This window comes from Anneissia japonica, unplaced genomic scaffold (assembly GCF_011630105.1).
Source record: "Anneissia japonica isolate Jap-2015-1 unplaced genomic scaffold, ASM1163010v1 scaffold724_len3256291_cov202, whole genome shotgun sequence".
Lineage (NCBI taxonomy): Eukaryota > Metazoa > Echinodermata > Crinoidea > Comatulida > Comatulidae > Anneissia > Anneissia japonica.
In genome coordinates this window covers 1733768-1756327 of record NW_022744966.1, presented here as the reverse complement: position 1 = coordinate 1756327, position 22560 = coordinate 1733768, and the positions used below count along the sequence as shown (strand labels likewise).

At 31.4% G+C, this 22560-nt stretch overlaps 1 protein-coding gene across 6 annotated transcripts in view; it reads left to right on the top strand.

The window, feature by feature from the left end:
- LOC117119769 (ras-specific guanine nucleotide-releasing factor 1-like) overlaps nt 1-22560 on the top strand; it is a 109375-nt gene that overhangs the window by 69598 nt on the left and 17217 nt on the right. For 5 of the 6 annotated variants that reach the window (XM_033264654.1, XM_033264652.1, XM_033264653.1 and 2 more), the window contains 9 exons: nt 6608-6912; nt 9262-9379; nt 10733-10899; nt 11619-11685; nt 12591-12727; nt 13228-13316; nt 16076-16129; nt 17519-17770; nt 19653-19855. In XM_033264654.1, the coding sequence (XP_033120545.1) occupies nt 6608-6912; nt 9262-9379; nt 10733-10899; nt 11619-11685; nt 12591-12727; nt 13228-13316; nt 16076-16129; nt 17519-17770; nt 19653-19855 (1392 nt within the window). The remainder of the gene's footprint in view (nt 1-6607; nt 6913-9261; nt 9380-10732; nt 10900-11618; nt 11686-12590; nt 12728-13227; nt 13317-16075; nt 16130-17518; nt 17771-19652; nt 19856-22560) is intronic. The other variant, XM_033264655.1, reaches the window with a different exon arrangement.

Below are 22560 nucleotides of genomic sequence, written 5' to 3'. Positions count from 1 at the left end.
AAGTAGGTCACATTGGAATGATGTGCCTCGTCGTATCTGCTTTCTTCTCTTTTCCTCGCATTGGTGTAACAAATGTGGATGTTGTTTTTTCTAATCTATTAAAGGGACATGAATTAATTTGATTGTAATGTATGTCATCTGAATCATTAAAGAGACAATAGTCTGATTTGTAAGAATAGAATATCACTGTATATGAACACTAAGTATGTCACTGGATATGAACATGAAACTCACCTTAGTTTTTAGTTGAATTAGTACCATGAGTTATTGTATTATTATTATGTCATTAATATTTATACTTTGTAATTATTTTTAGGATTACATAGATTAGTGATTTATAGACTATTTTGTGAAAAGTATTTTAATTTATGAGACTATATAAAAATGAATATATATTGGAATAATTATGACTACTGGTCCAAGAAAGGAAAACAGTATCTAATGCACATTGGTTTTACTTTCATTAAAGAAGATTTTACATAAATTAAAACAGAGTAGTAAACCATGATACAAAGACACTGTATCTCCTTGACTTACAATCTCTATTATTCACCAAGAGCTTGTGTTATTAAGTCAATACATTTATGTTTCATTCTCGGGTCAAGGGTTAGAGGCAATTTCTTGCCATTATACTCGCATTACGACTTCTCTCACATTTTCGATATCAGTTGTCAACACCTAAGATCATGTAATTTGCAGAGAACATGTCAAGTCGGAGTCATTATTATGTTATTGGTCGGCATGGCGATGTTCAATTACCTGTGACTGCTATAATGTTTCAGGTCCGACTTTCAACCCATCTCAAATTGTCAACTACATCATTACTAATTCTCATACTAAATAAAATATTTTATGAACTTATAGCCGCAAAGAGAATTTCAAAGAGAAATTGTTAGTTTTTCTGTAATCCTAGAATAACCAAGGTATTAGAATTGCTTCTTTTTCATCCACTTCTGTGTAGCTGTAAAATCTTTTTCATCTAAAACCATATACACATTTGCAAAATATGCTGCATAAACTAAGTATCATTATGAGGTGTAGGGCGTGTCACAGTTGTTTTGGTCTTCAGAAATAACCGCATTCAATTTCAGTTTATTCAAAAAACCTCCGGAACGAAGAAGCATTTTCATAGTATTTGAACCTAGGAATTGTAAAGCAGGCCCCTCAACCACTAAGCTACAGCTTCACTGCATTTCAACATATTTTATAATTTAGGAAAGTAATATTTTTTTTTACATTAATAAGGCTGTTACAGTGCCATACCATAGACATCTATGCAATATTGCCCCTCATGTTGCCTCCAAAAAAGAAAGAAAAATGTGGAATAATGATCACAGGCTGTCAGTAGTAATTGAACAAACATGAATTTTACTTCCAAGTTTAAATGCCTTTTCGAAAATTAGGAAACAATGCTAATGGTTTTCTGTAGAGTATATTTTCAGTAGTTTGGAAAACATGTAGGGAAAAACACCTGTGTGCAATGTGGAAGAATTAGTTACTCTACCAGGGTTGAAGATCTGGAATCCAGGCGGCAGGCAAATTGTTGTCATGCAGCAGCTTTTGATGTTGTAGATGGAAAGCTTTCGCCTGTGATCAGGTGGAATGCATGGATGTTGAATGGAAGGCTTAATTGCTGAGTTGGAAGAATTGATTTCTTAATGGGAGGTTTGATTGCCAAATGGAAGGCTCGATTAGTGAATGGCTAGGTCCAAGTGGGAAGCGTCAGTACCAGTTGGTTTTCCTTGAAATATGATAATTTATTTTGTGTACGCATTTTCTAATCCTTTATGAAGATAAGCATCGTTGAATAGCAGCCTCCAGCGAGGCATAACATTGTCTTGTTATCTACTCTATTCTCCTTTACTATCTTAGAACTCATGATGCTAAAATATCTTGAGTAAATTGATATTCGTATTGAGGAACTGATATTAGATAAAAGAATCATAATTTCTGATTGCTATGGGTATCACCAAATATCTATAAGTTATTGATACTATAGTTTACAGTCCTATTTTGTGTGTAAAATAAATGTAATTGTGTTTTCCTGTCATTTTCTTTTTTTTCCAAGGGAAACATTTATTTTCAAATATACCATTTATATAACCTTTATTTATATTTAGATTAAATATTTCAATCATAGCCCGGTGAACTTTCATAATTATTTCGTTGGCTTTGGCCATTATGGATTTTGGTAGAATTTAGTTAGGGTTTTACATTTTGATTTGATATTTTACTTCTTACCTACTCTATTTTTGGGTGGGTGGGGGAGCCTTAATTTCATTTTATATTTTGGAACACCTATGGTGATACATTGATCCTGTACATATATTAGGCGAAGTCCAGTGCTACTCTTCTCAATCAATGGATTGATTCCAAACTGTTCTGCATTTACTTTTACTATCATTTAATATATTTGAAAGGTGACCTGCTGTGATGCCACTGTTTGATTTGATGTATCTCCAAATCTGCTCGCTAAGTAAGTTCAATCTGTTAACTTTTAGAGAGAAGCCACTGTGCAAACCTGCTACACCACTCAATGGATTAATAAACGAGTGCTTTGCTGGTTTGTTTCATGTGTTTCAATCCATCAACATAAAACATGATCTACAATTGTATGTTCTACTGATCTGTAGTTTCATTAAAAATCAGAAGTAGTTAAATCAAATGTTGATCCATTAGAATAGCATTCAGGATTGTAAATTGATTTTATTCATGTTTTTAAAGTAGAAGAAGTGATTTTGTATGGAATTAATGAAACACATTTCGCTAATAGGCAACTTGCTATTTTTTAACATTTTAATGTGCTTTGGAACCCTTGGAAAAAGGTGCAATAGAAATATCATTTGAATGTACAGTATATCAGTGGCATGTATTAATGAATTATTTACATTATCCAAGTAACTTTTACAACCATGAGGTGCTGTAGGATTCAAGTAAAGCAAGTTGTCTGTATAAAAACTTAAAAACTAATTAATTCCAATATGTTTCATATCATGATGCTTTCTAAATAAAATATAAAATTTAATAATATATGTATGATTTTGGAGCTTAAGTTTTGGTATATTTCATTTAATTGGTCCAAAGAACAACAAAAATGACAAACACAAAAAAAAGTAGAGAAGAATTGCCAAAAAGTGAATTAAATCACTGCTAGTGGCTGTCCAATGCCTGTGAGAACATAAAGTAGCATGAAATATTCAAGTAAAAATATTAAAGTATATAAAATATATGTAGAGTACAATTATCTGAATATAACTAATATATCTGATTCTTAGAATACAGTATGTTGCCTTTGAGTAGTATTTGCTATCTTAGCTTTTCTTCATGTACTGCCACCTTACTGAGGATTACTGATTCAGTTCAATTGGATTCTGTAATCCAGTTCAATCAGATTGATTTCGTTCAACTGTATTGCTTTATTCTAAGCCTGTTCTCAGGAAAGATAGCATGTCACATGGAAGATGGTCCCTGTGCCCTGGCAAACCTCCTTATGCCCTGAAACAAATATCCCTGCGCAAGGAGAAACATCCAAAACACATAAGAACAGTTTAGGTTAGATAAAATTCCCAGGCTTAATGTAAAGGCAACATAATCACAAGGGAGACTGCCCTTAAGCCTAGAAAGAAGATATTAAGTAATAACTGTATACCTAAAGCAAACTCCTGTCAGCATTTGAAATGTTACCTAGATTGTTAAATCCTTCGTAGGCAGTATGGTACACACTGTTGCTGATTTATTGACAAAGATGTTCTTTGATGGTTTTTTCCTGAGATACTAACCACTGCAGACATGCATAATTCAACATAATTCAACATTGAATCTGTCCTCATCACGTTCAAATTCTATTCCTTCTGCTGAAATCAGTCTTTTTAATCCGTTCTATCGTACATTTACGTATTGTATTGAAATAATATTAATTTATAATGAATCTTGTTTGTGCAATGATGCATTGGTTTATATTGACACCTGGATGAACAATGCTTCCTGAATTTAAATAACTATATTTGCATTGACACTTGTATTATTATTGTCACCTGGGTTTATTTTGACAGATCTAAGCTGACACCTGGATTCTGAATATTAAGTTGAATGACAGAGTATCTGAATGTGCATAATATGTCCTTGAAATGACACCTGTAATTTTAATATTTTGCCTTTTTTTGTGGTTTTAAGTTACTTTGATCTGATGTACAAATTGATTGCAGCTAGGTTAAATCTATTTTAATGGGCTAATTAATTAAATGAATTAATTAGATTAGTTATGCAAGTCAATTTCAAGAATGTAACTGGTTTAATATGACTAATAAATGATCTAAATAAAGGATTGGAATGAGTACCAAGTATTGTTAGATTAAAGTGAAACAACCACCATGAAGGTCCTGAAACCATCACAAATGACTTACTCAATAAGGAAGAGATACTGAATAGATCTCGCACACTCCTACATACTGAGACTTTACATCGTTATTAAGCATTTTATTCCTGCAGATACTAATTCTTGAGATTTGATCTAAATATTAGTTTATATTAATAACCAATACCAAGTTTGTTAAATGCAACCATCTGATGTTTTATATCCCTACTCATTTTGGTGCCTTATGAAGCACCACGTGTACTGTCATTCCGTCTAAGCCAACCTTTTTCTAAATAATTAATAAATATTTTGTCTTTGGAAACACTCAAGTAATAGTTGAAGATAAACATTTTTTTCTTGTCAAATTAAAAAGCTGGAGTCATGGATTTATTGATTTTCTTTATAAATTATTTATTTAACGTCTCTGTCAGCCATCTTACTTAGGAAAATTCTTGCATATAAGCAATTAACTATCTCGAAAACAAATAGCTGCAAGACAAAATTGATAATGTATGCAAAAACTGCAGATAATATAAATGATTTCCAGTTTCTTATTCATTATTCATTAGTATGTTGACTTTCAGATGGCCAAGTATTCACTAATGATTACACTACATCATTGCTGCAAATCGTAAGACAACTGAGGATGTTTACATTTTACTGAGCATAATAATAACTTTCTTGAACCATACACTTTTATAACAGTGGCACACACTATCAAGTGGTGTGTTCACAATAAAACATTAAGTTCATTTGTACATTAAGACAGTAAATTTTAAAAAACGTAATGGTGATAAGGCTTAACATCAATATGAAGTACAGTATATAAATAAAAATATCTACTGTTTTTAAATAATAATTTTTTCTCAGTGCAGAATAGCTTTAGCGGCACAGATACAACTTGTAATGTTATCAGAGTATTTGAGTGTTTCACAAGTAAGGAGCATAATGATGTGTACACCTCAATAATGTGGAAAATAAATGCCTGTGTAATGGTAAATGTACGTGTCATACGTCCTTACTTCAATTTAATGTATTCTCTCATCAAATCTCGTCTCATTCTTTGAGGAGTTCTGAGCTCATATTGGCTTGTGCTTCTATTATATTGCTGCCAATGCTATGGTAATTCTAATTGTGCTATTGGAAACCAATAAATGCACACAAAATTGAGAAGCAATAAAAGTGAATGCATTTGTGAAAGTGCATGAAAGCGTGGATTACCTGGGGGATGGGTTCAAGGGAAAGTGCCTCATTTGCCAACATCCATGAAATCTTTTGTGAATTTAATATTTTAAAGCTTCAATTTTTGGATAGACAGAGAGCATTTGATGGATTGATGGGACACTAGGAAACTAATACATTTCAATTGATGTGACTGTTTATCAGTTGTTTAATGTTTTATTGGGCAAGATAATTCACATTGTCCATGGAGTGAACAGTAATTGTCTTGTATCACATGGCCCACAGGACAAACAACTCTAGACAGTCTAAGAACATTTTAGTTTTTTTTTTAATGAATGTTATTGTTTTTTTATTTATTTATATCAACAATATTTTAAGTAGTTGACATTCCAGCAGGGTGCTTACTTAGACAATAAAAAATGTATATTTAATTACAGATTAACCAAATTCTGGAATCTACCTAATAATATAACTGGCCTCCCAAAATATGATAATTTCAAACCTCAAAAAATTATTTTAATCTTTATGTAATTATAAAATTCATAAAATTTAATAAATCTTTTACCCTAAAATGAGATTTTTCTTTTACTTTATAGATGGCTTTGTATTACTCTGAAATTTTAAGTTTAACTCCTGTTTTTAAATTTTATTTCTTTATCTCATAATTTTTACTTAATATTTAACTGTACACTCGTTCGTAAGTTTATATTGATTTTGTAATTACTTTACTCTACTCTAAATTGAAAATTTAACTCTTGTTTTACATTTATTAGTGCAAGTTACTTTTATTGATTATATGTTCTAATTTACTTTCTACAATGTGTACTTTAGTTCTGCAATGGAACATTTTACTTTAGTTAACTTACTTAATTATTAATTGTATATTTTGTTAATTTTTGTGTTTAACTGTACCACTTTTGCAAAAGTAACTTTGTACAATGTATTACATTGTGCAAATTTACTTCTTGAGACAAATAATACATATTGTTTTTATTTGTTCACAGTTTACCAACAAGGTAGTGTGCCAAGCTCATCAAACATTGTAATTATATTTTTTTCTATTAATTACAGGTGATCTTTTTGATATGCTACTACCAATGTTAAGTATTTACAATGAATATGTTCGCAACCACCATTATAGTCTACAAGTTTTAGCAGAGTGCAAGCAGAGACCTCTGTTTAGTCAGCTGCTGAAACAATATGAGACAAAGCCCTCCTGTGAAGGCCGGTCCATGGAGATATTCCTAACTTATCCTATGCACCAAGTCCCCCGCTACATCCTCACACTCCACGAATTACTTGCACACACCCCTCATGACCATGTCGAACGAAAAAGTCTGGAATATGCGAAGAACAAACTTGAAGAATTGTCACGAGTAAGTTAATGGTTATTAATCTTATTGTTATTTTTATTAGTATTTTATACAGCACTGTTTTACAGGAACTCATTTCATTTGATTGATTTCATTTTCAACCAACAAATATTAAAATACAAAGTCATCACATGGAGATCACATGGAGATCACATGGAGATCACATGGAGATCACAATGGGGATTACAATGGGGATTACAATGGGGATTACAATGGGGATTACAATGGGGATCACAATGGGGATTACAATGGGGATTACAATGATAAAAACTTAATTTGCTATAGCTTTCATTCTACTCCCTCCCCTTGTCACTCATCCACATGCATAAATGCATGTATACACATAATAATGTACAGCAACCCTCTTCCCCTGTCACTCAGCCACATGCGGATCCCCTTCCCCTATCACCCAGCCACATGGATAAATGCATGTAGGCCTACAGTATTATACACATAATATGTACAGCGACACCCTCCCCTGTCATTCAGCCACATGCATAAATGCATGTATACACATAATATGTAAATCGACCCCTCCCCTGTCATTCAGCCACATGCATAAATGCATGTATACACATAATATGTAAATCGACCCCTCCCCTGTCATTCAGCCACATGCATAAATGCATGTATACACATAATATGTAAATCGACCCCTCCCCTGTCATTCAGCCACATGCATAAATGCATGTATACACATAATATGTAAATCGACCCCTCCCCTGTCATTCAGCCACATGCATAAATGCATGTATACACATAATATGTAAATCGACCCCTCCCCTGTCATTCAGCCACATGCATAAATGCATGTATACACATAATAATGTACAGCAACCCTCTTCCCCTGTCACTCAGCCACATGCGGATCCCCTTCCCCTATCACCCAGCCACATGGATAAATGCATGTACAGTATACACATAATATGTACATCAACCCCTTCCCCCTGTCACTCAGGCACATGCATAAATGCATGTATACACATAATATGTAAATCGACCCCTCCCCCGTCGCTCAGGCACATGCATAAATGCATGTATACACATAATATGTACAGTGATCCCCCTTCCCTGTCATTCAGCCACATGCATAAATGCATGTATACACATAATATGTAAATCGACCCCTCCCCTGTCATTCAGCCACATGCATAAATGCATGTATACACATAATATGTACAGTGATTCCCCTCCCCTGTCATTCAGCCACATGCATAAATGCATGTATACACATAATATGTACATCAACCCCTTCCCCCTGTCACTCAGGCACATGCATAAATGCATGTATACACATAATATGTACATCAACCCCTCCCCTGTCACTCAGGCACATGCATAAATGCATGTATACACATATGTACAGCATACATATTATCATTGTCAATAAAAAGAATCTGATTAGTTGAGACTAGATTAATTTAATACAACATACACACAAAGTGCATCTGCAAGTACAAGTACTTCAATTAAACATACATGCATAAATGCATTTCTAAGTACAAGTGGAAATTCCCAGTAAATTACCACAAGTTATCCACTTCGTCTGTATTTCATATAATGTGTACTTTGCAGTCCTATGTCATTATACTACATATACTGTATAAATAATTGAAGTAAATATATAAAACATATTATTCTGGTTAATACTCATTTATTTTAACACATGAAAGTCAAATTTAAATATTGTAAACATCAAATATTGATTATCAACTACATTTATGAAAGATATACCCTCAATGTTGAGCTAGTAAAAAACAAACATTAATATGAAATATTTGAAACAATTAATTTGTATGAGGTTTTAACAAAAAAATAACCGAAAGTGTTTCAAATGCGTGCACTTAACCTTATATTCAAGACATAGACCTTTAAGTTGGCTGTGTGTTAATTAAGAGTATTTCTAATAAAGCATCTCTACCTTCATATTCAAGACATAGACCTTTAAATTGGCTGTTAATTAAGAGTATTTCTAATAAAGCATCTGCAAATCAGTGGTCTCTGTCACACGTAGAGTTATTAACTTGATCCTTTTGAATAAAACAATTTTGATTACTATAATTAAATTCATTATTAATAGTCTAGCCAAATAAATCTATATGAATTATTTTAATATTTATTATTATTAAGTAATAACTATAATAATTTTGTATATAGTAATAATTTTCAAAATTATGTATAAAATAACATTTGATTAATAAAGGAAAGTAGTGTAATGTTCCTAGTTGAGTTACTGTGAAATTTATTGGGGCACTTTTAGAAGGGGCAGTGCACTGCCCCTGCTGGGAATTTAGGATTACACTGGGAGAAAATCCTTGCTTTTTTGCAATCAGTGTTTGTGTTGTTTTACAGGTAATGCATGATGAAGTATCAGAAACAGAAAACATCCGCAAGAACTTATCAATTGAGCGTATGATTGTAGAGGGCTGCGACATCCTCCTCGACGTGCATCAGACGTTTGTTCGACACGGTAGGCATTTTATTGCGAAATAAACATGATCATAGATATGTAACTGATTCCCTGCGGAGCAATTCCCTATGGAGTGGAGGTGGTAAGGTGTTTGCATGATTGGTTATGTATCCAATAACTGATGATAATCATATGGTTGTGTTATCAGATTAGGTTTCAGTATATTTCAAAAACTACATTACTTAGAAATGGTGTAGTTTATTGTTTAGCAATACATATTTATCATAATTTATTTTACAATAAATTTTATAATTGTTAAGCTCAAAATTATCCTCATCTTTTCATCACTTATCATTTAAAAAATAATATTGAAATTTTGATTATTTAAATTGTTATCGTCATTGTTGTAATCAACAATGTTGCTACCAAAATTTACAATGTTACGATACTTATCTGTGTCGAATTACTATCCAATTATACTTATTAGGTGCATAGTCATCATTATCATCATCATCATCAGTATCATCATTATTTAATTTAATATGTTCCATGATCATCATGATCATCAAAATCATTGTCATTATAATTGTCACCATCATCATTATTGTAGTCATCATCATCAGAGTCATCATACTGTAGTTATTATGCATCAGTATCATCAGCGTTATCATCATAACCTTTAACACTATCATCAACATCATGATTAGCGACATCATTATTATCACCATTATCTTCATTATTTTCATCACCATTATCACCATCATTATCATCACCATTATCTTCATTGTCATCATCACCATTATCACCATCATTATTATCACCATTATCTTCATTGTCTTCATTGTCATCATCACCATTATCACCATCATTATTATCACCATTATCTTCATTGTCATCATCATTATTATCACCATCATTATTATCACCATTATCTTCATTGTCATTATCACCATTATCACCATCATTATTATCACCATTATCTTCATTGTCACCATCATTATTATCACCATCATTATTACCACCATTATCTTCATTGTCATTATCACCATCATTTTCATGACCATCCTCAGCATCATCATAATGTTGTGCAAAAGATGTTGTTTTATGTATTTAGTTTTGCCAATTTATAAATAATGGACAAAGTTATCTTGAATATTGGTTGTAAATGTTATATATATGTACATGTTTAAAATGAACTATTTAGTATCTTACTATTTGTTTATGTTATTAATTATTGTTAATGTTTTGTGTGATCTTTGATTCAGCTTTTGTTAAAAGGATTTCTCATGAAAAAAATTTGAATAAATATAATTTTTTTTTGGAAAATGAATTATAACTTAAATTCTTTAAAATGTCAATACAAAATCACAAGCACACAGTGTTACCATTCATCTACATTTGTTTTACTTGAAGGGAGCCTAGTACAAGTTGTTCATGAACGAAAGATGAGTCGAAGCCGTCTTGGTTCACTGGGAGCCAAGGGAGAAACCAAAAAGGAAGGAGTCCGCCAGTGTTTCCTCTTCACAAAGCATTTACTTATCACCATGCGAACTTCAGGAGGCAAACTACATCTTTGTAAGGTTGGTAGACAGTGATGCTAACTTGATATATTTCTAATTCTGAATCAGTTTTTAAGCTGGTCCACCCTAATTCCAAATCATATTTCACTCTGGTCAACCCCTAATTCTGTACCATTTTCCACTCTGGTTTAATTCAGAATGTTTGTCACTCTGGTTTAAGCCCATCCCCAATACTTGATGTTTTCACTCTGGTTTAAGCCCTCTCACTAATTTTTAATGTTTTACTCTGGTTTTAAGCTTACACCTTATTGTGAATCATTTCCACTCAGGTTTAAGCCCATCCCCAATTCTTGATGTTTTCACTCTGGTTTAAGCCCATCCACTTATTTTTAATGTTTCACTCTGGTTTAAGCCCACACCCAAATTGTGAATCATTTTTATTCTGGGTTAAGACCACACCCAAATTGTGAATCATTTTCATTGTGGTTTAAGGCCATCCCCTAATTTGAAATGTTTTCGCTCTGGTATAAGCCCAGACCTAATTCTGAATCATTTTCATTCTAGTATAAGCCCATTCTGTAACTTTCTAATTATTATATTCTCTGACTCTGATTTATATTTATATATGAAGCCAATATCCTAATTCAAAATAATTTCCCACTCTGGTAAAATATTAATATTACAGTTCAGTGAAATTAATGGTTGAATGTGTTCAGAGTTTTTTTTTTTTTTTATTGTAGTTATAAAATAATTGTCTTCTATGTTATTGTTAATTCTAGATTGGTGGTAAAATTGGTTTAATGGAAACCACTCTCGTTGAAGATTATGATCCATTCGATGATGATGGTGAATATTCATAACTTATTTGATAATAGTTTACTGATTAAAAAAAATAATCAAAAAATTAAAATCACACCTATCATAACTTTTTTCATTTCGTTTTTATCACTAATTCCTTGCTAAAACTTAATTCTTTACTATTCAAATAACTCTAATTTAGTTTTATAAACTTCATTTCCTCTATCCTCCTTCCTTCCTTATCTTCTTCAATTCTTAAACTCGTATCTCTCCTTCCTCAATTCTTTAATCCGTATCTCTGTCCTTTTTCAATGTCGTCAATTTTTCAACTCAAGAATCTCCTTCCGCTTCAATCCTCTTCAATTCCTTATTGCAGATCACTTTTTCCTTTTCATATTTTTAACACAACTCTCTCTTTTTCTCATCTTGATTCTTTAATCCATATCTATCTTTCCTCCTAAATCTTCTTGAGTTTATTAACACAGATCTCTCCATCCTTGATCCTCTTCATCTTTAAAACATATCTCCACTCTTGTATCCCTATATCCTTTTCACTTCTTAACTCATATCTCTCCTTTCATCATCCTACTGCCTTTAACCCAGATTTCATTATCCATCATCATTTCTTAACCCAAATATTTTCTCCCTCCATCATCTTTAATTCTTTAACCCAGATCTGTCCTGCTCCTTTCATCCTATTCATATCTTTAATCCAATCTTTCCTTCCTTTTTTCCTCATCTTCAGTTTTTTGATTCAGATATTGTCTTCCTTCATATTCTTCAATTCATTATCAAAATATGCCTACTTCCTCATCAACTGTAAGTCTTTAACCCAGATTTCTTTTTCCCCTTTTATCATCTTCAGTTCATTAACCTACATTATTTTGAGTTCTTCCATTCTCCTTTACCATCCTTGTTATCTCTGACTTTTAATTTAATGACTTCCTCCACAGGTGGTTGTAGTCCATCTGAATATGATAATTTAGATTTCAAGTTGATAGTGGAACCGAAGAATTCACCCCCATTAGAGATTATCTTGGTAGCATCCACACAGCAGGATAAAGCAGCCTGGACCAGTGATATAAGTCAGGTATTATAATTACACATTCCCCTATGAAGTAAATTGAGGTAATAATGAAGTATTGATACAGTCCAAGATTTTGGTATTGGCTAGTTGATTGTACCTAAGACATTGCTTTGTAACAGCTAGGAATGCTGGCCTCTTTCAGTGATAACATTCATACCTTTATGTTTATTTAATTATTGTTTGTTTGATTTTTAAAACAATTTGGTCTTGACGTAGCAGTGCTATATAAATGCTTAGAATTAAGAGAATTAATGCAAATATTGGCGTCATAGAAGCCCTAGGAAATGCTGGAACTCATTAGAAACAGTCTATGGTGATGTGAATTTGTATGCATGCATAAAGTGTGTTTCCACCTATTTAAGTTTGAGTGTTCTGATTACAGCTACCTATTGTTAGTAAATCTATTTGATAAATGGTCAACTAAGATGTTCAAATTGGATTAAATTTACTTGAAACTATTTCAGCTAAGATGTTAATTAACTGTGATGGTAATTTTCTTTCAGTGTATCGTCAATTTGCATTACAATGGATTATTAGATACATACTCTTTAGACAGCAGTAGTTCATCAATTCATTTACCACAGTGTATCAAGTAAGCTTCAAATACATTCTGTTCTTTATGTGTCTTTGTGTTATGATGTCTACCCCCTTGTAAATTTCATCCAATCATGTTCCATCATAATTTCTGGCATTGACCAAAGATTGACTTGAACAAGCATGTTAATGTTTTCACCATTATAACATTTATTATTACAAGAAAAAACATTTGATTTTATTTCATATTTTTAAGGCTTTTTAGTCTGGATTATTGTTCACACTTGATCATTTTTTAAGGTATTACTTTTATTTTAGTTATTTTTTATTTTTATTATATTATTTTTGTGAACTTTTTTTTGTTAAATCATTTAATTATGGTACTTTGTTAGCACCAAGATTGAGGTGCTATATAAATCAAGAATTTTTCATTTTACAAATATTAATAATATTCTCATTATTAGTGTTACTGATATTATTACCCCTTTTTTTTTCTTATTACTCTCACTTTTAATAATTGTAATTGTTATTATTTTATATTATTGTGATTTTTCTGAATAAAAGGTCTATTGACAATGTCAAAATTCATACACACCCCAATTACACATAGCCAGTCAATAATAATACTGTATAATAATAATTATAGGTTGACAATGGTAATGGGAGTAAGATGACTTCTTGATGTGGGTATGGTTTTGAATAGACAGAGGTCTTAAGTAACATTTCAATTTAGGCAATTTACTATAAAGCTATTATGTTACATTCATAAAAGGTTGGTAAAATTTTATGAGCTTTAAATCCATTCTTTTCAAAAAGCATAGCTTGTAAAAAACAAAAACCATATTGCCTTAATAAATACGTAATCAGGCAATTGAATGTAATATTGTTGGTAGAATATTTGGTGTCTAAAATAATTACATCCTTCAGCATATTAGTACATCAATTATTGATGAATGTGATTTGTAGAATTGGACCAGAATACTTATGTGCATGATACCAAATAAGCTTATTATCCGTAATAAATCCCAAGTAAGCAATAGCTATTCCTAAGATAATCAGAGCAGACTCACTGCATTTATCGTGCTCATTTGCATGGCACACTCACCGCTTTATTTCAGATATAGATATTTAAGGGACAGGTGTTGTGGATATACTTATTAACGTAATCACCTGGTTTTAGCTTTTCAATCATCATGTCCTCCTCAAAATATTGGACAGTGTTTTCTGGTAGGTAAAGCCGATCTCATAAGGACTCTAAAAAAGGAGCATACCAGTTGGGTATATAGAAAGGGGAGTGATAGTGGTTTTAAAGTGAAGATGTCTGTTAAATTAATTTATTGTAAGCAAGTTATTAGATTTATATATAAGGTAGATATAATTTTATTATTTTAAAATATATTAAAAAGTGCATAGAGTATTAGATATGATATAGAAATATACTAAAGCAACTACAATAAAATAATAGAAGAAGCATATAGGTAATTTACCTAATACAAATAAATGTACCAAACTGTGTTGGGATTTAATATTTCAACATTAATTATGTCATCATCAGGAATGATGAGAATAGGACTAGAGTGAGTCCAAAGTGGAGTAATAGTGGTTTTAAAGTGAAGATATCTGCTATTAACTTCTGATGATATACACATTTAATTACACAAAAGCAGTACTTACATACTTGCATGCTTGTACACTTATAAATATTGATAAGTGCATTACGATACCTATTTGTATATTTGCACTTTCCTTTACAAGTGCAATACTGTACCAATAAACACACATTGCAGCTTATACTTTTCTCAACATTACTGAATTGTATCATGCTTGTACACTTATAAATATTGATAAGTGCATTAAGATACCTATTTGTATATTTGCACTTTCCTTTACAAGTGCAATACTGTACCAATAAACTCACATTGCAGCTTATACTTTTCTCAACATTACTGAATTGTATCGATATAAATACTGCCCTCACAGTTTGCATGATGTGATAATTTCCCATTTTAGACCCTCCTTCTATGGCGTTTTGTTATTGTTAGCTTTGTTACGATATACTGTCTGTGCTATAATCAGGAAACCACTTAAATAAGAAATTGAATTTATTATTTAAAGGGAACAAATTAGATTAAAACAATTAATTTGTTTGCTGGTTTACAGACTGTTATTTACCATGAATATTCTTACAATTATTAACAGATAGTCTTTGTCCTATACCAAGGACATCAACGGATTATTTATCTGTAATTTGGTGAGGAATATATGTCTTATTCTTAGTTTCAACTGAAAGCTAATTAAATATACAAATTAACATTCAAATAGGAATTTTTATTTTTTTTTTATAAGCTCAAAGACAGTGTATCTGTAAATGTATTCATAACGTTCATTGATCCCCCCCCCCAAAATTTTGCGTTTGATCAAGGTTCATAGGAACCACATAGTCACCACACAAAGGCATTGTGTCCACCAGTTTGCGTAGAGAAAATTGTTCCCCAGAGTCATGGCATGTTTGAATCTTTATTGTTTTATAATTATTGCATGTTTTTTTTAAAAATAAAAATTAAAATTTAAATAGGAATTTTTATTTTTTTTTTATAAGCTCAAAGACAGTGTATCTGTAAATGTATTCATAACGTTCATTGATCCCCCCCCCCAAAATTTTGCGTTTGATCAAGGTTCATAGGAACCACATAGTCACCACACAAAGGCATTGTGTCCACCAGTTTGCGTAGAGAAAATTGTTCCCCAGAGTCATGGCATGTTTGAATCTTTATTGTTTTATAATTATTGCATGTTTGTGTTTTCATTCCTCCTAAGCCCTAGACCGAGGCGTCTTGCCAGTGACCCTTCACACGACAGTCTACACCTTAGGTATTACAACCTTTTGAACATTTTTTTTTTGCATTTAATATTTTCTTTAAATATATTTTTGTTAATTTGTTGCTCGCTCGTGTTCACATCACAATTACACTATGAGTTTAATATATCGGTCTGCTTGTGTATCCTAATAAAAGTAATGAACAAATCAGCCATTATATAGTTATATAGCTAATGGATGAATACAAAGCAGTTTTTTGTGATGTGATAACCTGAGAGTTTGCTTTTATTATTACACTGCTACCTAGTGTCTCCTGCAATTTATTATCATTAATTATGCATGCATGTTTTTAGAGACACCTGTATATTGGTGGCTAGTTTACTAATCATCCTTTATGCAATATCTGTTACTGCCATCATTTCCCTTATCACTTGAACTCTTCCATGCTTTCTAACAACAGTTAATTTTCTGGTTAATGATTTATAACATTACATATTTCTTTCATTTTACATTTGTTCAGCTTTTTAAAAAGTCTGCCTCTTCTAGGGTTTTTAAAATTACTGTTATCTTTTTACTGTTTGCCTAATTTAACAACTGCTATATAACTTACATTAATTTTTTTCTTCATAAATTAATTAACTTTCTATTATAGTATTATAATTTATTTGATATTTCTTTTGGTACAGAGTCTTCAGTATACTTTTGTTAAATAAATTAGTATTTAATATTTAACATAAACATTCAATATACAGTACTTTGCATGTAGAGGTAAATATAGGTCAAAATGAACAATTAATGTTAACTAAGTCTTTGTCTTTTTCTAATCATTAAATTAATATAATTCATTTCTGCTTTTAATGTTTAATGTGTAGAAAGAATGTTTGTATTCTTTTCAATTTTTTTTTTCAATTTATTCAAGAAACTTCTATAAGGAAGGTTAAGTTTTACAACATACATTTAATGTCATATCAATTCAGTGTTTTTATCATTACTAGTATTTTTATTATTACTAATTATTTTTCTGATTATAATGTTTCATATATAATTTCATATATTGTTGGTATTTATGAATGTCTCTTCTATTTTTTTTAAACTTATTTTTAAGTAGCTTTTCTTAAATATAAATGTTCAATTCATATTTAAATTAATGAATCGTTGTATTGGCTATTGAAATCTGAATAATCTGTAAAGTCTCTGACAAAGCGAAAGACTATGATGAAAATATCCATGTAACATACGTTTTTTTTTAATGACTCAAGCAGTATAACATCAATATGGATTTGTTTTAAAATAGTAATAAATAGTTTAACATGGTTCAATCAATGAATCATTATTTTGAATAATAAATGCAAATATTGTGTTGGAAAAGCTTATTATAAATTCTTTTTAATGCTTGAAATTTCTCTGTTAAATTGTTGTTATATATGAATTTGACCTTACAGATCAGACGCACGTCTTTTCAAAGATGACGTGGATATTCGCTTCAGTAAGATGCTTAATTCCTGTAAAGTCCCTCAGATTCGGTATGCAACTTTTGAACGTCTTGTAGAGCGGTTGACAGATCTGCGTTTCCTTAGTATAGATTTTCTCAACACATTCCTTCTGACATATCGCATCTTTAGCTCGTGGGATAAAGTTCTTGAGACATTGAAGAATGTCTACAGAAACCCAGATGCTGCGGAAAGGTTACTAAAGTAAGCCACATCAATATACTTCTTAATTTTTGTTAATTCACTTGAAAGCACATTGTTACATGGACTTCATGTTTTCTACATATCATTACTGGATAGTAAAGTATTATCTTATCTTATAATAGTTAGACACAACATAAAAATATCATAACCACACTCAGACACATGAAGTGTTATTATTTCAATTGGACACAACATTAAATTTATTACTACAGGTAGACACATGATTAAGTACTACAGTTAGATATAACATTAAGTTTTATTACTACAGTTAGAAACAACATGAAGTACTACAGTTAGGTACAACATTGTTTATTACTGCAGTTAGGTACAACATTATGTACTACAGTTAGACACAACGTTAAGCAACATAATCACAGGTATTAGTACTACAGGTAGACACACTATCTTATGAGTATTATTACTACAGGTAGACACAGCATTAACTTTATTACTACAGTTAGACATAAACATTAAATAAAATTACTACCATTAGATCCAACCACACTTAGATACATGACAAAAGATACTTAGAACATCTTAAATTTATCAACACATCCTCCATCAGTAATACCTGTAAATTTAATTTCTGTCATTCTTTTCGTCGTATTTGGGAGGAACTAGGAACTGATATTCGTAATGAGCTTCTTACTAGTCTCCAGTCATTTTTAAATAAAATCAAAACATTTTTGAATTAAATCAATTATTGGCATAAACGAACCCCTTATTGTAAATTAGTGCTTTTTTAAAATATTTTTGTATTTTGTTTCGTCAGTTGGATTTGGAAAGCTCCATGAAAGATGATCTACGATTAAAACGCTTCTGAGAAATCCTGTCCAGCTCGACAGTCTTGTTTCTCTATTTTGTTTGCAAAATGTTATGTTGGACAAAATAAATGAAATGAAAATGAAACATTAAGTATTATTACTACAGTTAGATACAACATAAAGTATTATTATTACAGTTAGACACAGCATTAAGTATTATTACTGCAGGTAGACACAAGTTTATTAGTACAGTTAGACACCAACATTAAATAATGTTACTACAGTTAGACCCAACATTAAGTATTATTACTACAATTACATACAACATTGTCATATAGGTAGACACAACATTAAGCATTATTACAAAAGGTAGACACAGCATTAAGTATTATTACTACAGTTAGACATAATATTAAGCAAATGAATCACAGTTAGACATAACATTAAGTTAATCCACAATCAGACACAAGCCAAAGTTACATGCAACATTAAATAACATTACCCCAAGATGCAATATAAGTAACATAATCTGCAGTCAGGCACAACATGAGTTAACCTAACTACAGCCAGATACAAAAAGTACAGGTGCAGCATTAAGTAACATACCACAATCAAACATATTATCTTAAGTAACATAACCACACAGACGATGATAGCATTAAGTAACATACTTAATCACAGTCAAACACAACACCATATACTATAACCTCAGTGAGACAACATAAGTGATATTACAGCATTCAGACAGTTGTATAAGCTGTTCATAAGATAATGTGATTAATGGTGCATTTATTATTGCCAATTGAAGATAAATTACCTGCTTTCTTGTCTGCTGCCTGCCTTAATTCATCCTTTTTTTATATTGTGTTTTGATATATTGTGTGTTTTAAAACAATTCATTCATCCATATTGAATAAACTTTTAAAAATGAAAGGATCTTTAAATGGCTGTATGCCTTGATGATGAATTTGTTTCTTCCGTTATACCATTAAAAATTACGTTAATGTACAAAGTCAGCAATTCAAGTACTGTATTCAGTTAATTTTTTCACTCTTTAGCTCATCATATACTTTAACACATGTTTCTCAATGTAAAATATTATTAATTTGTGTTGATAGTGTGTGTGAGCAGCCTTCAAGTCCAAGGAAGTTACCGCAGACCCCTGAAGTAAATGGTGGTCCCAGATCGCCACAGACTGCCACCCCTAAATCACCAACTGGCATCACAGTGGTTAAGACTTCATCAGAAACGAGCAAACCACGGTCATTTGACTCCAATTCCAGTGCTCGTATCCATCCCTTTAGGAAAAGTTTCATGAAATGCAAGTATCATTTTTTTAAAATAATTTTTGATTAAATTAGATTCATAATTGTGAAATAAATTAAATTCTGTGTATTTAGAAACCACTTGGTTTGGTTTGTTTATTCATGTTGTATAGCCTGCCCTCTATGACAACTATAATTTTACTACTTTTAGACCATGTACAACATTTTATTGTTATTAGGAGGATACACATTTTTTTTTTATTATACATGTTATATAAATGTTTGATTTAACATGTTGTAAAGGCTCTTTATATCAATTATGAAATTATTCTCATAACTTTGATAATTTCCATGAGTACAGGTCAAAACATTTGCAAACATTTTTTTATAGGTAGATTTTACATAATGATGATATAATCAAGTTGTTATTTGTAGTATTATCGTGTGATTAGATAAGTGTGCCTACCAACACTATGTTGTTATACAAGGAAGATGATTTTCAGTTGAACGAATATATAGCATCATATTAAATATTAACAAATTTTGTTATTTATGTATCTCATTAAATATGCGTAATCAAAGAAATTGGGTATGTAATGAAGTTGCCAACAACTGTTCCTATTGATTAAATTAATTTAGGCTGCAATGAAGAGTAATTAATGAAATAATGCTGTGACATAGAAACTCAATGCTTTTTTGTACACCTTGACTTACATTTTCTAAGTACCTCATATTTAATGAATCCTTCATTATTTTTCATATTTCATAAAATATCTAATGAACACCTTTATGAGCGTTGTACTGCCAGGCCCCTCTTATTAGAAGTCTTGGAATCGAAATGGCTATTACATGGTCAAATCTTGAGACAAAACAAAAACAGTTGTACAAACCTAGCAATCAACTTTTACTTTATCGAGACCAAACAACAGAAACGTCAGGGGACGTCCAAGAGCTACTATAATTACAACTCGCCAACACTCAATGTCCATCTCAACTAAAAATTTTAAATGACTTAGAGAAACTAAGAACACTAGCACAAAAAAGACCTTATATGGAAAAAGCTCATCAAGCAACTACGTACTAAGTAAAGCGGGTAAATGGAACTGTCGGGTTGAATTTTTGGTGACGCAGCTATGATGATTTCATGTTGTACCACTTTGTAGTACCGCACATTTTACAAGAATCCTGTCTAGAATGTATCCTTCCTTTATTCCACATTTCATGTTGTACCTCTCCTTATTGTACACACTTTCTAAATACCTCATCTTTAATGTATCCAGTTAGACACTAAAATTAAGTATTACTACTACAGTTAGATATAACATTAAATTTTATTACTACAATTGGACACAACATTAAGTATTATTACTACAGGTAGACACAACATTAAATATTATTACTGGAGTTACAGCTCAACTGAAAATTAAAAATGACATGGAGAAACTAAGAACACTTGCACAAACAAACCTACTGTATATGGAAAAAGCTCATCATGGAACTAAGTAAAGCGATTGAATTTTTAGTGACACGGAGATGATGATGGTTTCATTTTGTACCCCTTTGTAGTACCGCACATTTTCCAAGAATCCTGGCTTTAATGTATCCTTCCTGATCTTGAATACTGTGCAAGCTTGTTACCCTTACATGAAAAAGGATATTCAAAAATTAGTGAAAGTACAGAGACGAGCTACCAAATTGGTGAACAGTATCAAATCAGATCCTTATGAAACAAGACTCAAGAAATTGAAATTGTATCCTTTAGCAGTTAGAAGATTAAGAGGAGACCTTATAGAAGCATTCAAGATCATTACAGATAAAGAGAGCATTGACAGCTCCATCTTTTTTTCATCTAATCCTGCTAGCATCACTCGTGGTCACAAATATAAAGTGTATAAGCCATCTATGAATAAAGGCCTAGAAATCAGAAAGAACTTCTTTAGTTAGAATCATCAAGCATTGGAACAATCTCCCACCCAACATTGTTGAAGCAACTACTGTAACTATATTTAAAAAACAACTGGACCAACATTGGTTGAACAAGGATGCTGACACCATATTTGGCAGTATGGTATAAATGAATGTGGGTCTCAAGAGGCTGAATAGCCTATTCAATTATACCCACACACCCAATAAGTTGTAAGTTCCTTTATTCCACATTTCATGTACATCTTCTTTGTTCCACACACCTTCCTTTATGCCACAGAACTTTCTTCTATCCTTTTTCACTCCTCATTCATTTTTTGTACCCAATGTCCTTGTACCCAATGTTTGTTCCCCATACTTTCCTATATTCACCTTGTATTTTTTTTGTGTGTTCCACATGCTTTCCTTGTACCCTTTCCTTGTTTTTCTTTTGTGGGCCTCATGTGCAAGTGTAAACTTGTTGACATCGCATCATTCCACATTTTATGTACCATCATTATTATGCATTTTTTGTGTGTAGCAAAAACTGCTATGCACTTTTTGTGTTGTGTAGGAATTCCAAAATTGTGCATAGCATTTTTTTCTGCGGTGGTAGTGAATGATTTTTAAAGAAAAGAAATGACAAATTTTTCTATAAAAAAATCATAGTGATGCGTCTTTTTTTTTCTTTCCCAACACTAAAAGTATTTAAAGCCCCATTCCCGGCAAAATTTCACTAAAAATGACTTTTTTTAGAAAATATGCATTTGCATTACTCCAATTATTATAAATCATGGAAAAATATTGGCATGAATTTTAGTTTTACGCAAAAGACTAAAAAAAATGAGAAATACAGACT